Here is a 17,906-nt window from a genome sequence, read left to right as displayed (position 1 = left end):
AAAAAAAAAAAAAAAAAATGTCATTAAAGTTGCCTGGAGAAGAATCGGGCCCTAGGCTAGGAGAGTGGTAAAGGATTTGGAATGAGTGGCATTACAGAAATAGGATATATATATCACATTTGGAGTGGGTAAAAGAGAGGGTGATAAGATTCTAAGATTTGGGATATAAGCACATGATGCCAGGATCCAAGTTTTTTACAAGAAGAAGTTAATTATATTTGTATTTCAGATACTTGTTGAACCTACAGGTCAAGATATCTGGCTGACAACTAACTCTATAAAAGCTGTCCTGAATTTTGAAGGAAAGAATAGAAAAATATGGGGTTTGTATTTTAAGAAAGTGTGTAACATAAGGGATGACTTGCAGAGAAATGGCACCAGGATATAAACTTAAGGGGAAATAATAGTTACTTTCTAGATCAGAGTTTATGATATTAGCCAATATATAACATCACATGCATGTATGTCACTTACATGTGTTGGGGGTGTCACATTTTGTCTTTGTCTGAACTATTTTTATCATTATAAAAATGAATTGAATGGGAAACAAAATTGGTGGGAAAAAAATCCATAACTGTAACTTTAAAACAACATTCACTGGTCTATTTATTTGCACATGTATGTTTTTATATATAACATAAATTTACAGTAACATTTATTGAGCTCTTATGCCAGCATTTTATATTAATTTTAAGCATTTTATATTGTCATTTTATTTCTGAATGGTTTTATTATTATCCCCACCTATAGTCAGGGTAATTGAGCCATGGGAGGTTTACACTTTGGCCAAGGCTATGCAGGCTACAAGATAAAGCCAGAAAATCTTGTTTTCCTGGTGATCTTGCAGTCATTCTGCTATATCTTTTACATAGTAACTGACATATTTATCCTTGCTGATTAATATTCTCATTATTAAGTTGTAAATCCAACAGATTGATAGGATTTGTAAAAAACATAACCAGTATCTAGGATCTAATTAGAATAAAATAATGCACTATCTCTTGTCATCCAGGCTTCAGTTTTCTGATTGAATTCAGAAAACGTAGTGATTCTTACACAGATGTACATATATTTAACAACATTATTATTTATTTTTTATCCCAAACACATCATCAGTTACCTGGACTTAATATCTACCCAATTTTTGTCTTAATTTAAGGCTGTGTATATTGCCTATATATGAATGTTGTGTATAGTTTTTATTTTTGAATATAGATGGAAACATTAACTTAATTGATCCAAAAAAGAAAAATGACAGGAATTCAGAAAATGTTGTTGGTTCTGATACTGTGTCTCATAATACTAAAAATCAGTCAGTACAATTAAGTTGCAGTATTGCATATCAGAATTTCATTCCTATTTGCTGTAATGGTAATAATTAATCCTAATTGGATGCCTGCATTTTCAGAAAGATGTGCCGGATGGGGTGAAAGAGCTATCAGAAGGTTCAGAAGAAAGCAGTGATGGTCAGTCAGATTCCCAGAGTTCTGAGAACAGCAGCAGCAGCAGTGATGGTGGCAGCAACAAAGAGGGAAAAAAGAGCAGGTGGAAAAGGAAAGGTAAATCTGCCTGATCCTCCAATGAAGTACTGAATGGCTGTTCAGGACAATACTCTTATTGGCAGCTCCTCTTTTCCCAGACTCCAGGCTAATCAGTCTCTTTCCTTCACCCTTTAAATGAGTATTTCTAGTAGTTTCTGTAATGAAAAATATTTGTATCTATACTGTCCAATAAAACACAGTAGCCACATAGACATATTGTGACTACTGTTCCCAAGGAATTTCTTTTCAAAAATATTTTTTCTTTTTTAGGGCAACTTTAGGTCCACAGCAAAACTGAGTAGAATGTACAGAAATTGCCCCCATGCTCCCTACCCACAACACAGGCACAGCTTTGCCCATTTGAAGATTCCCCCACCAGTGTGGTATTTTTATTATAGTCTATGAACCCACGTTGGTACTTCATTATCCCCCAGAATCAGGGCTTACTCTTGGTGGCATGCATTCTGAGGCTTTGGACAGATGTTGTTATTATGCGTAAAGACATGTGTTTGCCATGATGGTACCATACAGAAAAGTTTCTCTGCCCTAAACATCTTCTATCCTCTGTCTTTTCCTCTCTCTCTTATTGCTAACTCTGGGCAACCACTGAATTTTTTTTTTAGCTGTCGCCATAGTTTTGCCTTTTCCATAGTGTCATGCAGTTCAAACCTTTTCATACTGGCTTCTTATGTTTTTAATAGAGCATTTAAGATTTCTCCATGCCTATTCATGGCTTGATGGTCATTTCTCTTTCTTTTCTTTGGTGTGTGTGTGTGTGTGTGTGTGTGTGTGTGTGTGTGTTGGTTTTTTTGTTTTGTTTTGTTTTGTTTTTGGTACTGGGGATCGAACTTGGGCCCTTGCGCTTGCGAGGCAGATGGCAGAACCACTGAGCCAACCCCCTGGCCCTCTTTTCTTTCTTTTAAATTGTTTGAAATTTTTTTAAATTTATTTTTGGTACTGGGAATTGAGCTTAGGACCTTGTGCTTGCGAGGCAGGCAGCAGTACCACTGAACTAAATCCCCAGCTATTTTTATTTTTTTTGAGACAGGGTCTCACTTTATAGTTTTAGCCTGGCCTTAAACTCACTATGTAGCCCAGGCTGGCCTTGAACTCACAGAGGTCCTCCTGCCTCACCCTCCCAAGTGCTTGGAATACAGGTGTGCATCACCATGCCCGGCTGATGGTCATTTCTTTTTAGCACTGAAGAGTATTCCATTGTTTGAGTGAACCCCACTTTATCCATTCTTTTATTAAAGGTAATATTAGTTGTGTCTGTATTTTGGCAATTAATAAATAAAGCTACTTCGAACTTCTTTGTGCAGGTTTTCCTTGGCCATAAATTTTCATTTCCTTTGGATGAATACAAGAATGTGATTGTGGGATTATATGGAAGGAATATGTTTAGTTTTATAAGAAACAGCCAAACTCCACCAGAGTGGCTCTTGTTCCCACCAGCAGGGATTGTTCCTGTTGCTTTACATCCTTGTCAACATTCGTGTTGTTAGTGCTGTAGAGTTTGACCATTCCTATAGGTGCATATTTCTTTTAATTTGCATTTTCCTGATGATGTGCCTGCCATGTAGCCCCAGCTAGCATCAAACTCTGGTAATCCTCCTGCGTTGTCCTCCAGAGTGCTGGGATCACAGATGTGCGCCACCACACTCAGCCATTTTTTTCAAAATACTGTTTCAAGTGTTCTTGGTATATTTTAACAATCTTTTTTAGTTTTACATGTTCTTTCTTCAAAACTATGGCTTTTTATTTAGCCCAAGGAGTGCTGAGCTATATCCCTAGAACACCCCCACATACACTGTGTAGCAAGGTTGATCTTGAAAACTCAATTCTCCTGCCTCTGCTTCCCCTCTGTTCTGTATTACTAGCACAGGCCATCCTGCCAGCTTTCTGTTTTCATTTTAGTTTTTTGGGGGGTTTTTTTGTTTGTTTTTTGAGAAAGGGTCTCACTATGTAGTTGAGATTGACTTGGAACTCACTATGTAGCCCAGGCTGGTCTCGAACTCACAGCGATCGTCCTGCCTCAGCCTCCTGAGTGCTGGGATTACAGGCGTGCACCACCACACCCAGCAATAGTGTTTTCTTTTTTCTTTTTTCTTTTTTTTTTTTTTTTTTTTTTTTTGGTACCAGGGATTGAACTTGGGTCCTTGCACTTGCAAGGCAGGCCACCGAACCGCTGAGCTAAATCTCCAGCCCTGTTTTCATTTTAGTTTGAAATGGGATCCTCCTTCCTCAGCCTCCTAAACGGCAGGGATTATAGATATGAACCACTTGCCCCACTTCTAGTTACTTTCTGTGAGGGGTATGAGATCTATTTCTAGGGTTTTTTTTTTTTTTTTTTTTGACTATTTTGAAGTTGAATTTCTAATATTAATTTAACTTAAATTTAAATAGGCAAATGTGTTTAGGAATATTTTGGGTTTTACCTGGATTTGTTTTCAGTCCTTGATTATCTATAGCCTTTCAAAAGAGTTTTTATTTAACTGCTTCTCTAATCCTCTCTTTTAAACTTTGATTGATTACTCCTCTCACAGCTCTCTCCTTAGGAGGGAAAGAATGTTTTCATTTCTTGTGCAAATACCGAATCTAGGGTGCCTGTCTGCTCTCATCTCCTTTGGTGTCTCCTTTGTATGTCCCCCAGAATATCTCTTCTGCAACAGCTTCCCTGGCACAGATTTTCCAATTGAGACTACATTTCATTACCTATTCCTTCCAGTTATTCTGTAGTTTCTTGTCAGGATCTCTTTGAAGAGGGCAAATCTTTTTCAGTCCCTCGCAAATGCATATTAGTAACACAAGCAATTTTTAAGCCGGCTCTTGAGCCCTTTACACAGATACTGATGTTTCCGACTAAAGTAGATACTTAGAATTTTTGCTAAGTAAACATCTTTTTAGATGAGTGACAGGTGAGTAAGCTTTGCATCTAGAAGCTAAGTTGATACTTCCCAGAGTGCTAGACATGTTAATCTTGAATGCCTCAGAATTGTTGATATGCTTTTATCAGAAAAATAGCTCTGATTCATTACAGTCCCTGTGCCAGTGTGTATGTTCTACGCCTGGAGACAACAGATTGTTTGTACCATCTTTGCCCTCTTATATAGCTACACAGTCTGGGCAAGCTTAAAATCAGAAGGTTTTCGTTTTAAGATCACAGCCCCACTTGGAAAGTCAGCCAGACTTCAGTTTTTAGGGATGAATAGGATGAAGACAAGAAAAAGTAGGGGCCTCTGACCAAAAATGGTGTTTTGTTTTGTTTTGGTTTTGAGAGAGAGGCTCAAACTGACTCTGTAGCCGAGGCTGACCTTGAACTCTTTATTCTCCTGCCCAGCATCCTGAGCATCCAAAATTCTTGATATATATTGCAGTCCCTGTCAGTCATGGTAGGTGTGTGCTCCATGGCCCTCTGTTCTTCAGGGTCTGTTAGGTACCTGTTTTGGGAAGAGAAAGGTTTCAAGTGAAAGGGACTTTGTCTTTCCCCTGCTTATCAGATTAAAGTTTTAAATTTGGAAATTACAGATCTAAGATCAGGAACCAAGCCAAGCCGTCAGGTAAAGGAAACCTTTAGCAAGATTCCTATGTTCTAGATGGGATTTGAAGCCGGGAGATCGGTATTAAAGGAGGCCAGTCTAGTCAACTTGCAACAAAATCATTTTCTGAGAGTACTTTTGGAAGTCCTTGACTTCAGGAGTCACTTGTGCTACAGAAACTGTTTTGAATAGGGACTGTTTCCATTGTTGCCACTGTTTTCTGCTCAGAACTAATAGTTATTACTGGCTATCTTTAAGAATTTGAGATAGGGCTGGGGCTTTAGCCCAGTGGCACCACACCTGCCTGGCGCAAGTACAAGGTTTTGAGTTCAATTCCCAGTACCAAAAAAAAAAAAAAGGAATTTAAGGTAATTGTATCTTGATAGTAAAAGATTTAAGAAATAACCATACAACCCCAGTGTCACTAGCTTAATAGGTAGATTTGAATAGAATGAGGCTTGTTCTGCAAGCTGTGTAATAATGGAAGACCTTAACAGCAAGGTAGTAGCAAAGTCAGAATTGTTTTTGAGCTGCCTTTGATTCATTTCTCTTCTAGAAATAAATCCTCACAGTATTGGGTATTTGTCCTTGGATTACAGTAAGATGGAATGTTCTATACAGTTCTTTTCTGACTGTAGGTAGCTTATAAAACTGAGAGGAGATGTTTTTGGAAGGTGCAGTGGGAGGTGCACATGTTGCCACATTAGTTCATGTCTGTTTCAGTGGCAGTGATATTTTCAGGAAATGGATAAATGCCAAGCTAAAAAATGATTTAGTCTCTGGTCTGTGAATCGTGTGTGGCACACGTAGGTACATACCACATATTTAGAGATGTTTCTGTAGTCCAGTAGAAGTTACTGCAGCAGATACAGCCGGTAGTGATACTAGCAGCATGCACCAAGGCAGTGTTTGGTCAGTTGCATTTATCAGGAAAGCTAAAGCAGATAATTGTGCTATTCTTTTTTCTTATTTAGCACTTTTATTCTTAATGTGACATCACTTTATTTCAAGTGCATTTGTAAGGCAGGAAGAACACTGAGATGGTATCAAAACCCACTTCCTTTTATGTACAAGAATAAAGAGCTATAACAGCAAAACTGATACTTTCAGTTGAAAATTGATAGAAATTCTCTTCATATATATACATACCTTTCAGCAAAGTAGGAACAGAGAACTTTGAACTTTAGTCAAATATTAAGACTAGCTTATTGATATCTATATAAACAGAGAAATTTTAAAGTTTCTGGTTTTGGTTCTTAGTTTTCAGACAGGAAACAATGTTCAGAGAAGAGCTTTATGGAATTCCAAACCAAGGTAAGATGGAGTAACTCCAGAACAATGAATACTAAAATGACCATTTTCTATTGCTTTTTTTATCCTCCTAATTAAGCCTGCTTCCCCCAAAATAAATTATAACTGCTACAGCATAAAGCAACTGCAGGAGTATTATTTTTTTTTTACCTTCTAATAGAAAAGTTTTATTAGATTTTGGTCTGCTTCAGACTATCTAAAGAAAAAGTTACATAAAATTCTGTTTTTCATTGTGAGGAATCACTAGTCATTTTCAGAAACATGAACTAATGTGAATTTTACTGCTTATTCATAACTACTTTAAACCGGGAGTTTACATATTGTGTCTGGAGCTGTTCCCTCTGGCATCATTTACAAATGTGGTTCCGAATGGGGAGGATTATGCCTCCTCTCGTCATATTCTGGAAGCAGAAGTTCTGATGAAGTGAACTGAGGTAGAAAGACTGGGAAATGTTCTTTTTTCTTGCTGGTGGTAGCTGAGTAGTAGGTTCTACCTGGCTGGTATTGAGGGATGGACTCACTCATGGACTTGGGCACTGAGGGTGCCCAGAATCAGAGTGTTCAGGCGTGGCCTTTCCTGTTTCGGTTAGGACATTCTCTGAATGTGATCAGTAACCACGGACTGCCCGTTTCAGAGTGGGGAGAAGAAAAAGTATTAAAACAAGTCTACTACTTTTATAAATGAAATTCTTCTAAAACAATTTCTCTAAAGAAAGCCTATTATAATAAAGCCTCCCCCTCAAAAGAAGTCATAGTATTTTTAAAGACTAAAACTTTTTCAAGACTCCCAATTGTTTTCAGTCCTTCAATTATCATTTTTGCAACTATACATAACTTTTGTTTCACTTTTGTTACCGCTCTGGTATTTCCACTCATCTCCCTAATACTGGAGAGAGGCCTGTCAAATGTCTTCAGGAGAAAATAAAACTTTAAATTAGTGATTGCTTATAAAGCTTTTAATTCAAATGCATCTAATAGTAATAATCCATATCCCTTTCATCTCGTTAAGTTTTACACTCATCTGTGGAACTAGAAAATTCTCAATTCTTTAATGTATCTGAAAAGTGACCTGAAACTGTTTTGGTAAACTATGTAAAATGAATTTGGTAAGCTTCAGGTTCTAAATGTTTTCCTGAAAACAATATTAAAGATTATGAAATAATTTGTTATGGTGTAGTGGCTCTCACTGTAATCCCACCAGTCAGAAGGCTGAGGCAGGAGGATCACCTCAAGTTTGAGGCCAGCCTGCATTACATAGTGAGATCTTATCTGAAAAAAAAACAAAAAAACAAAAATCAGTTGTCTACTACATTATATTTTTGTTGCAATTGTGGTCCGGGGATTTAGCTCAGTGGCACTATGCACCTGCCTCGCAAGCACAAGATCCTGAGTTTGATCTCCAGTACCCAAAAAATTAATTGTAACTACCCTGTCTTTTGGTCAGAATTGTCTAGTGTTTCGTTACCAAATTTTGTTGCTGATCAGATAAGAATACATTTTTAAATAAGTTTTTAAAACTATTGAGCAATCTGCATTGGAGACCAAATTACAACCCTGAGAAGTAATGTTTGAGCCATTAGTTCATTTACAACAACCAAAGTGGTATCTCTTCAAACTTCTGGCTGGACTCATTCTTTTGCCAGATATTTGGAAAACACAGTTGAATAAGGTGTGGGGTCCCTGTCCTTAAAGTTTGTTTTCTCAGGATGTCTAGAGGTGTTCAGTGGGGAGCAGGAGATAATTAGTAAATGACTGAATGCGTTACATGTATTTATATTTGTTGTATTAATGGCAAATTGGAACAGGTTTACTCCGGTGGAGTTACCTGGATTACTAACCAATGTCTGAACAGGAGAGAGTTCTTAGATGATGCTGTGTCAGTGGGGAAGATGTATATCATAGAAAGAAAACATAAAATCAGGGAAGTTAAGGTGTGTGTACACAGTGATTGTAGGAAGCTGTCAGAAGGGAATTTGTCACAGAGTAGTGAGTTGTGGAGGGAAAGGGGGTCGCACTGTTATTCTTCTTCAGTGCTAGTCTCATTGTGGATAGGTTATTGTGCAGCACAAAGTAATTACTTAGGGAAACTAAGGTATGGACCAGAAAGAGAGAATGACAGCTCTGGTCACTCAGATTTTCATAGTTGCATATGAAGAGGAACAAGATTGTTTATGGACCTTTTTCCTGTTGGTTTCCTCTTTTTGTCCATCAAGTGTCATGAGTTGATGGAAGAGCTTTTTCTACTCACTAGTGTTTAGATTAGTTGAATGTATTTCTTTTTTTGTTTTTTTGTTTTTTTTTTTTGAGACAGGGTCTCACTATATAGTTGAGACTGACCTGGAACTCACTATGTAGCCCAGGCTGGTCTCGAACTCACCAGTATTCCTCCTGCCTCAGCCTCCCGAGTGCTGAGATTACAAGCGTGTGCCACCACACCTGGCTAGTTGAATCAGTGGTATATAAGTTAGAATTCATTTTAATCCTGTTGAAAATCATTGGTTAATGGCCAGTGTATTTCCTTGGTGCTTGATGGCATTAATTGGTGACATTACTTTTATTCAGATAAACTGGTAATAGAATAAATTGGTAATAGAGGGATTATTTTCTTCTAAATGGCACTGAGTAAACAAAGATTATAAATATGGGTAAAATGTAGCCTTAAATTTTTCGAACAAATCTTGTTTCCATATTTTTCCTATGTAAGGTACAGCCTATGAAACTTTGGTCCCTTATTTTATGGCTCTGTGGCTTTATTCTATTCTCATATCCTTCCCACAGACTCATTGTTGCTTTGTTGCCCAGGGTGTCTTCACCTTGTGGACTCAAATGGTCTTCCCACCTCAGCCTCCTGAGTTTCTGGGACTACAGGTATATGCCACCAGGCCCAGCGACTTTCATTTGTAGAGGAAGAAAAAAATAACGTCTTGTACTGTTCTTGAATTGCCCACAGAAAGTAACTCTACTTCTATGAATAAGTGATGACATTTTCTGCTCCATTACCAGTGCTGCAGAGGCTTAGGGCCATTTCCCAGCCATTACTTACTCTTCCTCAGAAGACAGTTCTATCTCTCACCAGTCAAAAGTATCAACTCAAAATAGATTAGAGACTTAACCCCAGAGCTGTGAAACTACTGGAAGAAAACAGAGAGAAAATGCTTCAGGAGACGAAATGGGCAAGGACTTTTTTATACAAGATTCCAAAAGCAGACAAAAACAAATGAGATTATTCAAAAAGCTTCTGTAGAGCAAAAGAAACAAACATCAAAGAGACAACCTGTACAACAGGAGAAAACATTTGCAAACTACTTATTTGACAAAAAGTTAATATCCAGAATATACAAAAAAATTTTTAAAAATGGATTAAGGACAATTGGCCTAAGCAGACTTTTAACATATTTAATTCTATTATTATCTGTTTGCTGTTCATGCAGTTTTTAGTCATCTTGGGAAGTGGTTACATTGCCCATACCACAACTTGTTTCTTTTTTAATCCCCTCCCCCCTTCTCGTTCCCCATCCCAATTTTCACCATGTTACAGCATACGATGTTTATATTAATTGAGGTTATTAGGTTCTTGTACGTGGCCTGTCTTTATTCCACTTGTTTCCCCTTCCTCTCTTCCTTACCCCCTGTGCTTCCCTTGGACCACTTTCCTATTGATTGCAAGATCCATCTCCTTGCCGCCTCCTTTGCATCCTTATTATTCTCTTTGTTTGTACTTGGCTTCACTCAAATGAGAGATACCATACAGTATATAAGCTTGTGTGTCTGATTTATTTCACTCAATGTATATTTTCCAGGTGCATCCGTTTTCCTACAAATGCCTCAAATCTCTTATTAAGTAGTATTCCATTATATATTAATAGCCACATTTCTTTATCTAATCATGTTTATGGGAATACAGGCTTTTCCCAGGATTCAGGTGTTACAATTTGTGCTGCTGTAAACATTGATATGCATGTATCCCTGTAGTATCATATCTTGAGCCCTCTGGGAAAGATAGCTAGCGGGGGGATAACTGGGTCATATGGAATTTCTAGTTTCAGTCTTTGAAAAATCTCCGTATGATTTCTCTAACAGTTGTACTAGTTTACATTTCCACCAACATTGAAGAAGTAGGGGGTTCCTTTTTCACCACAGCCTTGCTAGCATTTGCTTTTGTTTGATTTCTTAATGACTGCAGTTTTTTCTGGAGATGGAATCGTAGCATTGTTTTAATTTGTGTTTCTTTAATGGCCAGGGATGTTGAACATTTTTTCATATATTTATCATTTGTATTTATTCCTCTGTGAGGTATCTATTCATTTATCTTGCCCATTTCTTGCCTAGATCTTATTTTTGGGGGTGAGTACCAGGGATCGAACCCAAGACAAGGCAGGTGGTGGAACCAATGAGTTAAATCCCTGGCCCTCTTGACTAGAGCTTTAATTTTATATGGTTTGATTTTTGTTTTGAGTTATTTATTTATTTTATTTTTTTGATACCAGGGATGGAACTCAGGTCGTTGCACTTGCAAGGCAGGCAGCAGAACCACTAAGCTAAATCCCTGGCCTGTTTTGAGTTCTTTATGTATTCTAGATATTAGTCCTCTGTCTGAGGAGTAGATGGCAAAAATATTTTCCAGTTCTGTAGGTTGTCACTTTACTGATTGCTATACAGAAGCATTTTAGTCTATAATCCTATTTGTTGATTCCTGCTGTTATTTCTTGTGCAATTGAGGGTCTGTTTAGAAAATCTTTTCCTATGCCTGTCTTTAAATGTTTCACCTATTTTATCTTCATTAAGTTTAATGTGCTCTCCTCTTTATTATTATTATTATTATTATTATTACTACTACTATTATTATTTTGTAGACAAGGTCTCACTATGTAGTTTAGAATAGCCTTGACCTCTTATGGGGAGCCCAGACTGGCCTCGAACTTGAACTGATTCTCCTTCCTTAGCCTCCCAAGTGTTGGAATTACATGCTTGCACCACCATCCCTGGCCATGTTCTCTTTTAATGTTTACATCTTTGTTCTATCTTGATTTTAATTTAGTATATGGTAAGAGGTAAGGGTCCAGTTTCAGTCTTTGGCATCATTTGTTAAATGAGTTCGAGACCAGCCTGGGCTACATAGTGAGTTCCAGGTTTCAACTACATAGTGAGACCCTGTCTCAAAAAATCAAAGCAAACAAAAAAACAAAAACCTAACATCAAAGAACAGACCCTTTCACCTAGAAGATTTATAACGTTATTAAATTTCTCTTGGCTCAAAAAAGATTAAAAATAGTAACTTCAAAACATTTAAGTTATATTGCTGTCTGATAGTGTGGTGGCACACACCTGTAATCTCAGCTTTCAGGAGGCTAAGGCAGGAGGATTGCTGGGAGTTCTGGGCCAGCCTGGTCTACATAGTCAGTTCAAGGCCAGCCTGAACTACAAAGAGAAACACTGTCTTAAAAAAGTAAAATACATTGTATCAGAATTTATGAGTTGCAAGTTATGTTATTAGGAACCAATTTCATCGGAAAACAAAAACAGAACAGAGATATAAGATCAGAAAAGTTAAATGACAGTCCTGTAATCTCAAATTTAGTATCTAAGCATGAATTTAGTTTTCTCTTTCTAAAAGAATTGTTTTATTGTTCTCACCATTGAAAAGTCCTGGTTCCAGTGATAACTCAGAAGCAGTGAATACTTCTATTATGCAAAATCTGGTCTTGAAATACTACTTCTAAGGAAATGATAACAGGTATGATTGGGAAATATCTGACCCAGATTTAGATAGGACAAGTATGCAGGATATGCATACAACTTTTTTTACAACAGATGCATTCACATGCCGCTCCAACCATGTGTCAAAAGTAGTTTACCGCGTGAGGGAGCTGCTTTTAGCTCAAACACACAGTTTCAGAGCCAAGTCTTTGGTAATTGCTTTTCATTCAAACATTTCAAATATGTAAACATCTGTGAGTTGATAATGATACTTAAACAGCGAAACTTGCTTGTTTTAGGGACTATATTAGTTTCTTAAGGCCGCAAGTTACCCAGACTTCAAACAACAATTTGTTGTCTCAAGTTCTAGAGACCAGAAGTCTAAAAGCAAGGTGTGAGCAGGGCTGCCCTCCCCACAGAAGGTTTTGGGGAGAATCTGTTCTTTTTTTTTTTTCTAGCTTCTGGTGGTTACTGATTAACTTGCCATGTGGCCACATTGTCCACCTCCCTGGCTCACTCTTTACACCACGGCCTTCTCTGTGCCTGAGACACTTTAAAGATACTTCGTTGTTGGGTTTAGGGCCCTCTCTGATAATCCAAGGCAACCATCTCAACTCAAGATACTTAGCATAATTGCCTCTACCAAGATCCTTTGCACAAATAAAGTAATGTTCACAGGTTCTGGGAATTAGGTTATGAACATATCTTTTTTGTGGCCACCATTATCAGCCCAATCCAGGTACCTACTTATTATTCTGAAAATAAAATTCAGATCTTACTAGCTGTGTGTCTTCTTAGCAACCTAAATAAATTTCTTGATAAGTAAGATTTAGATAATACCAACAGTGTGCTGACGAATCTGTATGTTTGAGGTTTATTTGCATATATGTCCTTAAGATATTGTTCTAAGTTTATTTTTGTAGAAAATTGTAAAGGATTTCAGCAAACTATATTATTTAGACATCTGCAAAAGTAGAATTGGAAGATTTTGGAGTAGAAAAAGAGCTTGTGCTGCCTGAGGGTAGTTGAGAGTTCATTGAAACCCTTTTAATAATCAAGTGCTTAGAAGGTGCTTGATTTCTGTTATTAATAAAGTTGTGTCTTTGAAGACAATTATTATAACCACTAAAAGAAATTATGAGAGAGAAGTTCTTCAACATGTGTCTAAATCTAGTTAATTGTGTATAGTTCTGAGCCTTTAATATTTAAAGCGTTAGAACAGTGTTTAAGTTTCATAGAAGTTGAGGCCAGTCAAATCTGCAAGATGGTCCTCAATTTTGGGTCTTGTAACTTTCATGATTTTCTTCAGTTATGGTTTTATTTGTTATAAAGGGTTTCTGGCTTAAGGGGAAGAAACCATTTGAGGTGGTTTCTCCTGGTAATTACACATTGCTATTTTGTCCTTTTTCCAAGGTGTAAAGTACAATTCTTCTATTTTCTAATGGGGTTATTTTGGCTTATTTGTTTTCTATTTATAGTCAGGCACTATTTGGGACAGGTAGAAAAATTATATTTTAAAATTTCTGCAAACCCTTAAAAAAAACTAATTGAATATTTTAACCTGTTTTTTTATTATGATCCTTCAAGCACATTGATCAAATAAAACAAAAGGACAAACGAGTCTCAGTGAGGATGTAAAGAAAGTGGAAGCCGCTGGGGATTTAGCTCAGCGGTTTTGCCACCTGCCTCACAAACTCAAGGTCTCAAGTTCAATCCCCGGTACCAAAAAAAAAAAAAAAAAAGTGGAACCCTTAAACATTCCTGTTGAAATTATAAAAACAAAGCAGCCATTTAAAAAAAACAGTTGGGTCAATAGTTAGTATGGTTAGGAAGTACAGAAATCTATCATAGTTTTTTTGTTCATGATATATACAACATTGCTAATACTAGAAAAGTACTTGCTTATTAATTTTTAAAATGTATAGAGTTGCAGTCAGACATTGAACTCAAAGAAAAATTTAATCTTGTGTCTCTATTGACTTTAGTTTTTTATTTTGTTTCTATGAATCAGGTTCTTTCTGTATAGTTCAAGCTGGCCTTTAAGTTATTATGTAGTCCAGGCCAGCAAACCTCCTGGTTCAGCCTCCCAAGTGCTGGGATTATAGGTATGTGCCACCAAGTCCAGCTCTACTAGACTTTTATAAGGCCTGACTTCTCAGGAAAAAAATCCTATGGCCCAAAACAATTCCTCTTCATTCACTGTGGCCCGGGCAAGCCACAAGGTTGAACAGCCATGACATAGAGTTCTCAGAAGACCCAGCAATTCCACTCCTAGGAATGAAGGCAAGAGAAGTAGAAGCGCACACAAGCATATGCACATGAATGTTCTTCATGATTATCTGTAATTGTCAAAAAGTAGAAATAATCCAAGTGTTCTTTGGCCTGTAAATAAACAAAATGTGTTATATGCATAGTGTTACATTAAAAATTATAAGGAGTGCAGTAATCACACATATCACAACCTTTAAAACATTATACTTAGTGAATAAAAAATACAGTCACAAAAAAACTGTCACATGGAATGTCCAGAATAGAAAATCCGTAGAGACAGGAAGGAGGGAGTAACTAGTTGCCTTAGGACTGAGGAGAACAGGTGACAGGTAGGTAGCAGGTATGCTAGGGATTGGGGAGTGAGGGGTAGGGTGAAACTGATGGTGGTGATGATTACACACTTCTGTCATAAAATGTGCTAAAAGCCATTAACTTTTAAATTTTACACTTTAAACGAGTGAGTTTGTATGCTGTATAAATTACATTTTAATAAAACCTTTTTGTGAAAACTGGTCAGCATCAAAGTTCACCAAAGTATGGTTTCTTCTTGTTGCTCAACCATTTCCCGAGTCAACCACTTCTTGCCTTAATAAATATGTTGCCTGAACGATTTTTGTTTTGTTTTGTGTTTAAACTTCACCCTTGGGCTGGAATATAGCTCATTTGTAAAGGACATGGTTAGAGTATTTGAGGCTCTGGGTTCAGTTCCTAGTTCTGCAAAAAGAAAGAGATAAAGGAAGATTGATCATAGATTGTATGTCAGTTTTTCTCATGTATAAACTTTTTCATAAAGACTGGGATACAGAACTAAAGATAAATTGTCTTAACTATTATCTGTGATTACCTGCAAATGTATCTACTGTGTATTTCTTAAAACACCTAAGAATAAATTGAAATACATATTCTAATGAGCTGTTTCTTCATTTTCATTTTCATATCTTGTCACCATATGATATCTTAAAGGTTGTTGGCATTACCATAAGGTGCCATTTTGCTGTAGTGCCTTTTCAGTTTAGCTGATACAAAGGAGGAGGACAGTAGTAAACATGCACTCTTAAGCAGTCGTCACTAAAGCAATAGTGAATGTAGTTTATTTTTTTTTGTTTGTTTAATAAGGAGTCTGAATCAGCAGCAGTTTCTCTTTTTCCTTATCATAAACAGTGCTCACATACCATCAAATTTTATAGACCATAAAGACCTACTTGCAATTTGTTATAAAAGACCACAGGCTTGAAAGGAAGAACCTTTGTTCACATGTGACTCAAGGTTGGCCAACCTCTAGCAGGCAGTGCAGAACTGCTGGTAATGAAGTAACAAGTGTCCTGTCCTGTCGCACCTACATTGCTTCCATTAGAGACATTTTCCAGATGCCCTCTAGCACCAATAAGCCTTAAATGTATTGATTTAATGAGTCAGTAGAATGTAAGTCTTAATACTGAGGCAGTTTCTGAGGTGAAATGACCTTACTGCCTTAATTTTAAATTGTTGATCCATAGCTGTACTATCTTGTCATGATTCACCTTCAGATTTGCCTTAGGAATATTGAGACTGTCTGAAGATCCCTAGAATCTTTTCTAATTTGATGATTAATGATTTATACTCTACTTTCTTCATATTTAATCAATTCTGTTGAGAACGCACAGAATGAAAAGTAAAGCATACTAACTTCCTTCCTTTCCCCATCCTGTCATCCTTCACTAGAGCTTTCTGAGGAAATAAACTGAAAAGGGAGGCTGTTTGCAGTAGAATTATAAAAAGAAGATCCTTCCCTAAAGTGTTTTGGTCACAGTTCTTAACACAGGTAGCAGCATATGATCTGGGGTTAGAATGGTGCTTGATACCAATTCTGATCAAACAATTGCTCATTGTCACTTTTTCTCATAGTATCCTCTAGACTGTCGCAGCCATCCTCGCCCCAGTCAGGCTGTCCATCACCCACCATTCCAGCAGGTAAAGTCATTTCTCCATCACAGAAGCACAGCAAGAAGGCCCTAAAGCAGGTAAGCTTGGTGGCTAGTCTCTATCAGAAGGATAATCTCATTAGTAATTTATGCAAAAGTCATTGCAAGTTTTTGGTAGATGCTCTTTTCATTATATTTTTAAAGTTCATAGTTCACTAAGAAGTATTTTCTGTTGTGTATATGCTTTTTAAATCATGAAGAGAATGAATTTTTCAGGTTTGTTTTCTTTGAAATTTATTGGATTTTGTAGTGTTTTTGTACTATCTCAATATAGTTTTTGAAATCAAAGATTGCTCTACCATTGTAAAATAAGTTGTATAGCTCTCCTTTTCTAGATTTTGGACAAAATTACAGAAATGATCTTTTCTTAAGTTCAGTAAATAACATCTTTTAAAATTTTGCATTACAGTATTATCTATTACTGTTAGTCTCTTGATTTGGGGGGGCTTTTTGAATCAATTTTGGAAATTTATTTTTCTTAGGAAATGGTCCAGTTTGCTGAATTTTTGCAAATATTGGCATAAAGTTGTACAGAATGCTCTTTATGCCTCCTTGGACCCCCTCCCAACCTCACCCCATCAGTGTTGTACATTTATATCTTCTTTTTCCTTAGTATTACTTGTCTATTTTACTGGGCTTTTTAAGGAACTAGCTTTGGATTTTTATGAAGTACAAATCATCAGTATATAATCTGACTAATAATTATGGAAACCTTAAAATGACAGATTATTTGTATCCTCAGACTTTGGTATATATTAAGGAGCTTAATTATATCAAGTATTGGTGAGTATGTAGGGAAGTGGTTACTCATTTGCTGGTAAAATGTAAATTTATTGTACCACTTTGGAGGTCTTTACTGTATCTATCAATTTTAAATGCCATACTCCATGTTTAAGCAGTTGAACATTTGGGAATTTATGTTAGAAAAATATATGTACAAACATGGAAAAATAATTACATTAAAGTTGTAATAGCAAGAACTTGCAAATAGCCTCCCTGATATATATTCAATTGGGGAATTCCTTAATACTTAATCATGTCACCATGCATGGTGACGCATGCCTATAATCCTAGTACTCTTGAAGCTGAGGCAGGAGTGTTACTAAGATTTTGAGGCCAGGGCCGGGGATGTAGCTCAGTGGTGCCACTGTCTCCTTGCAAGCTCAAGGTCCCAAGTTTGATCCCCAGTACCAAAAAAAAAAAAATTCAAGGCCAGCCTGAGCTATAGAGTGATTTCAAGGTCAGCCTAAACTATATAGTAAGCCGCTGTCTCAAAAACAAAATTTATAATCATATGTCCTTAAGGGGGACAGTTATACAAGACTAGAGGTTTATTTTATAATGTGATTTTGCTGCACTTTAGATGTGGAAAAATTGCCAACAAGATAGCATATTGAATCATTTAATTTTGCTAATTGTGTAGTACATGACACCATTTGTAAAAACATACATGAAGCCACAAATAAGAGGGGCCGGGGATTTAGCTCAGTGGTTTGGTGGCCTGCCTTGCAAGTGCAAGGACCCAAGTTCAATCCCCGCTACCAATAAATAAATGAATGAATGAATGAATAAAAAAAAATATATAT

The 17,906-nt window shown here is 36.8% G+C and overlaps 1 protein-coding gene across 2 annotated transcripts in view; it reads left to right on the top strand.

Moving 5' to 3' along the window:
* Asxl2 (ASXL transcriptional regulator 2) overlaps nt 1–17,906 on the top strand; it is an 82,754-nt gene that overhangs the window by 40,523 nt on the left and 24,325 nt on the right. For both annotated transcript variants that reach the window (XM_033763155.1, XM_010604841.2), the window contains exons 4-5: nt 1,409–1,559; nt 16,244–16,359. In XM_033763155.1, coding sequence (XP_033619046.1) covers nt 1,409–1,559; nt 16,244–16,359 — 267 coding nt within the window. The remainder of the gene's footprint in view (nt 1–1,408; nt 1,560–16,243; nt 16,360–17,906) is intronic.

This window comes from Fukomys damarensis, unplaced genomic scaffold (assembly GCF_012274545.1).
Source record: "Fukomys damarensis isolate Sample0158 unplaced genomic scaffold, DMR_v1.0_HiC HiC_scaffold_2, whole genome shotgun sequence".
Lineage (NCBI taxonomy): Eukaryota > Metazoa > Chordata > Mammalia > Rodentia > Bathyergidae > Fukomys > Fukomys damarensis.
The sequence above is the reverse complement of the archived record's forward strand: the minus strand, read 5'-3'. Positions and strand labels throughout refer to the sequence as shown.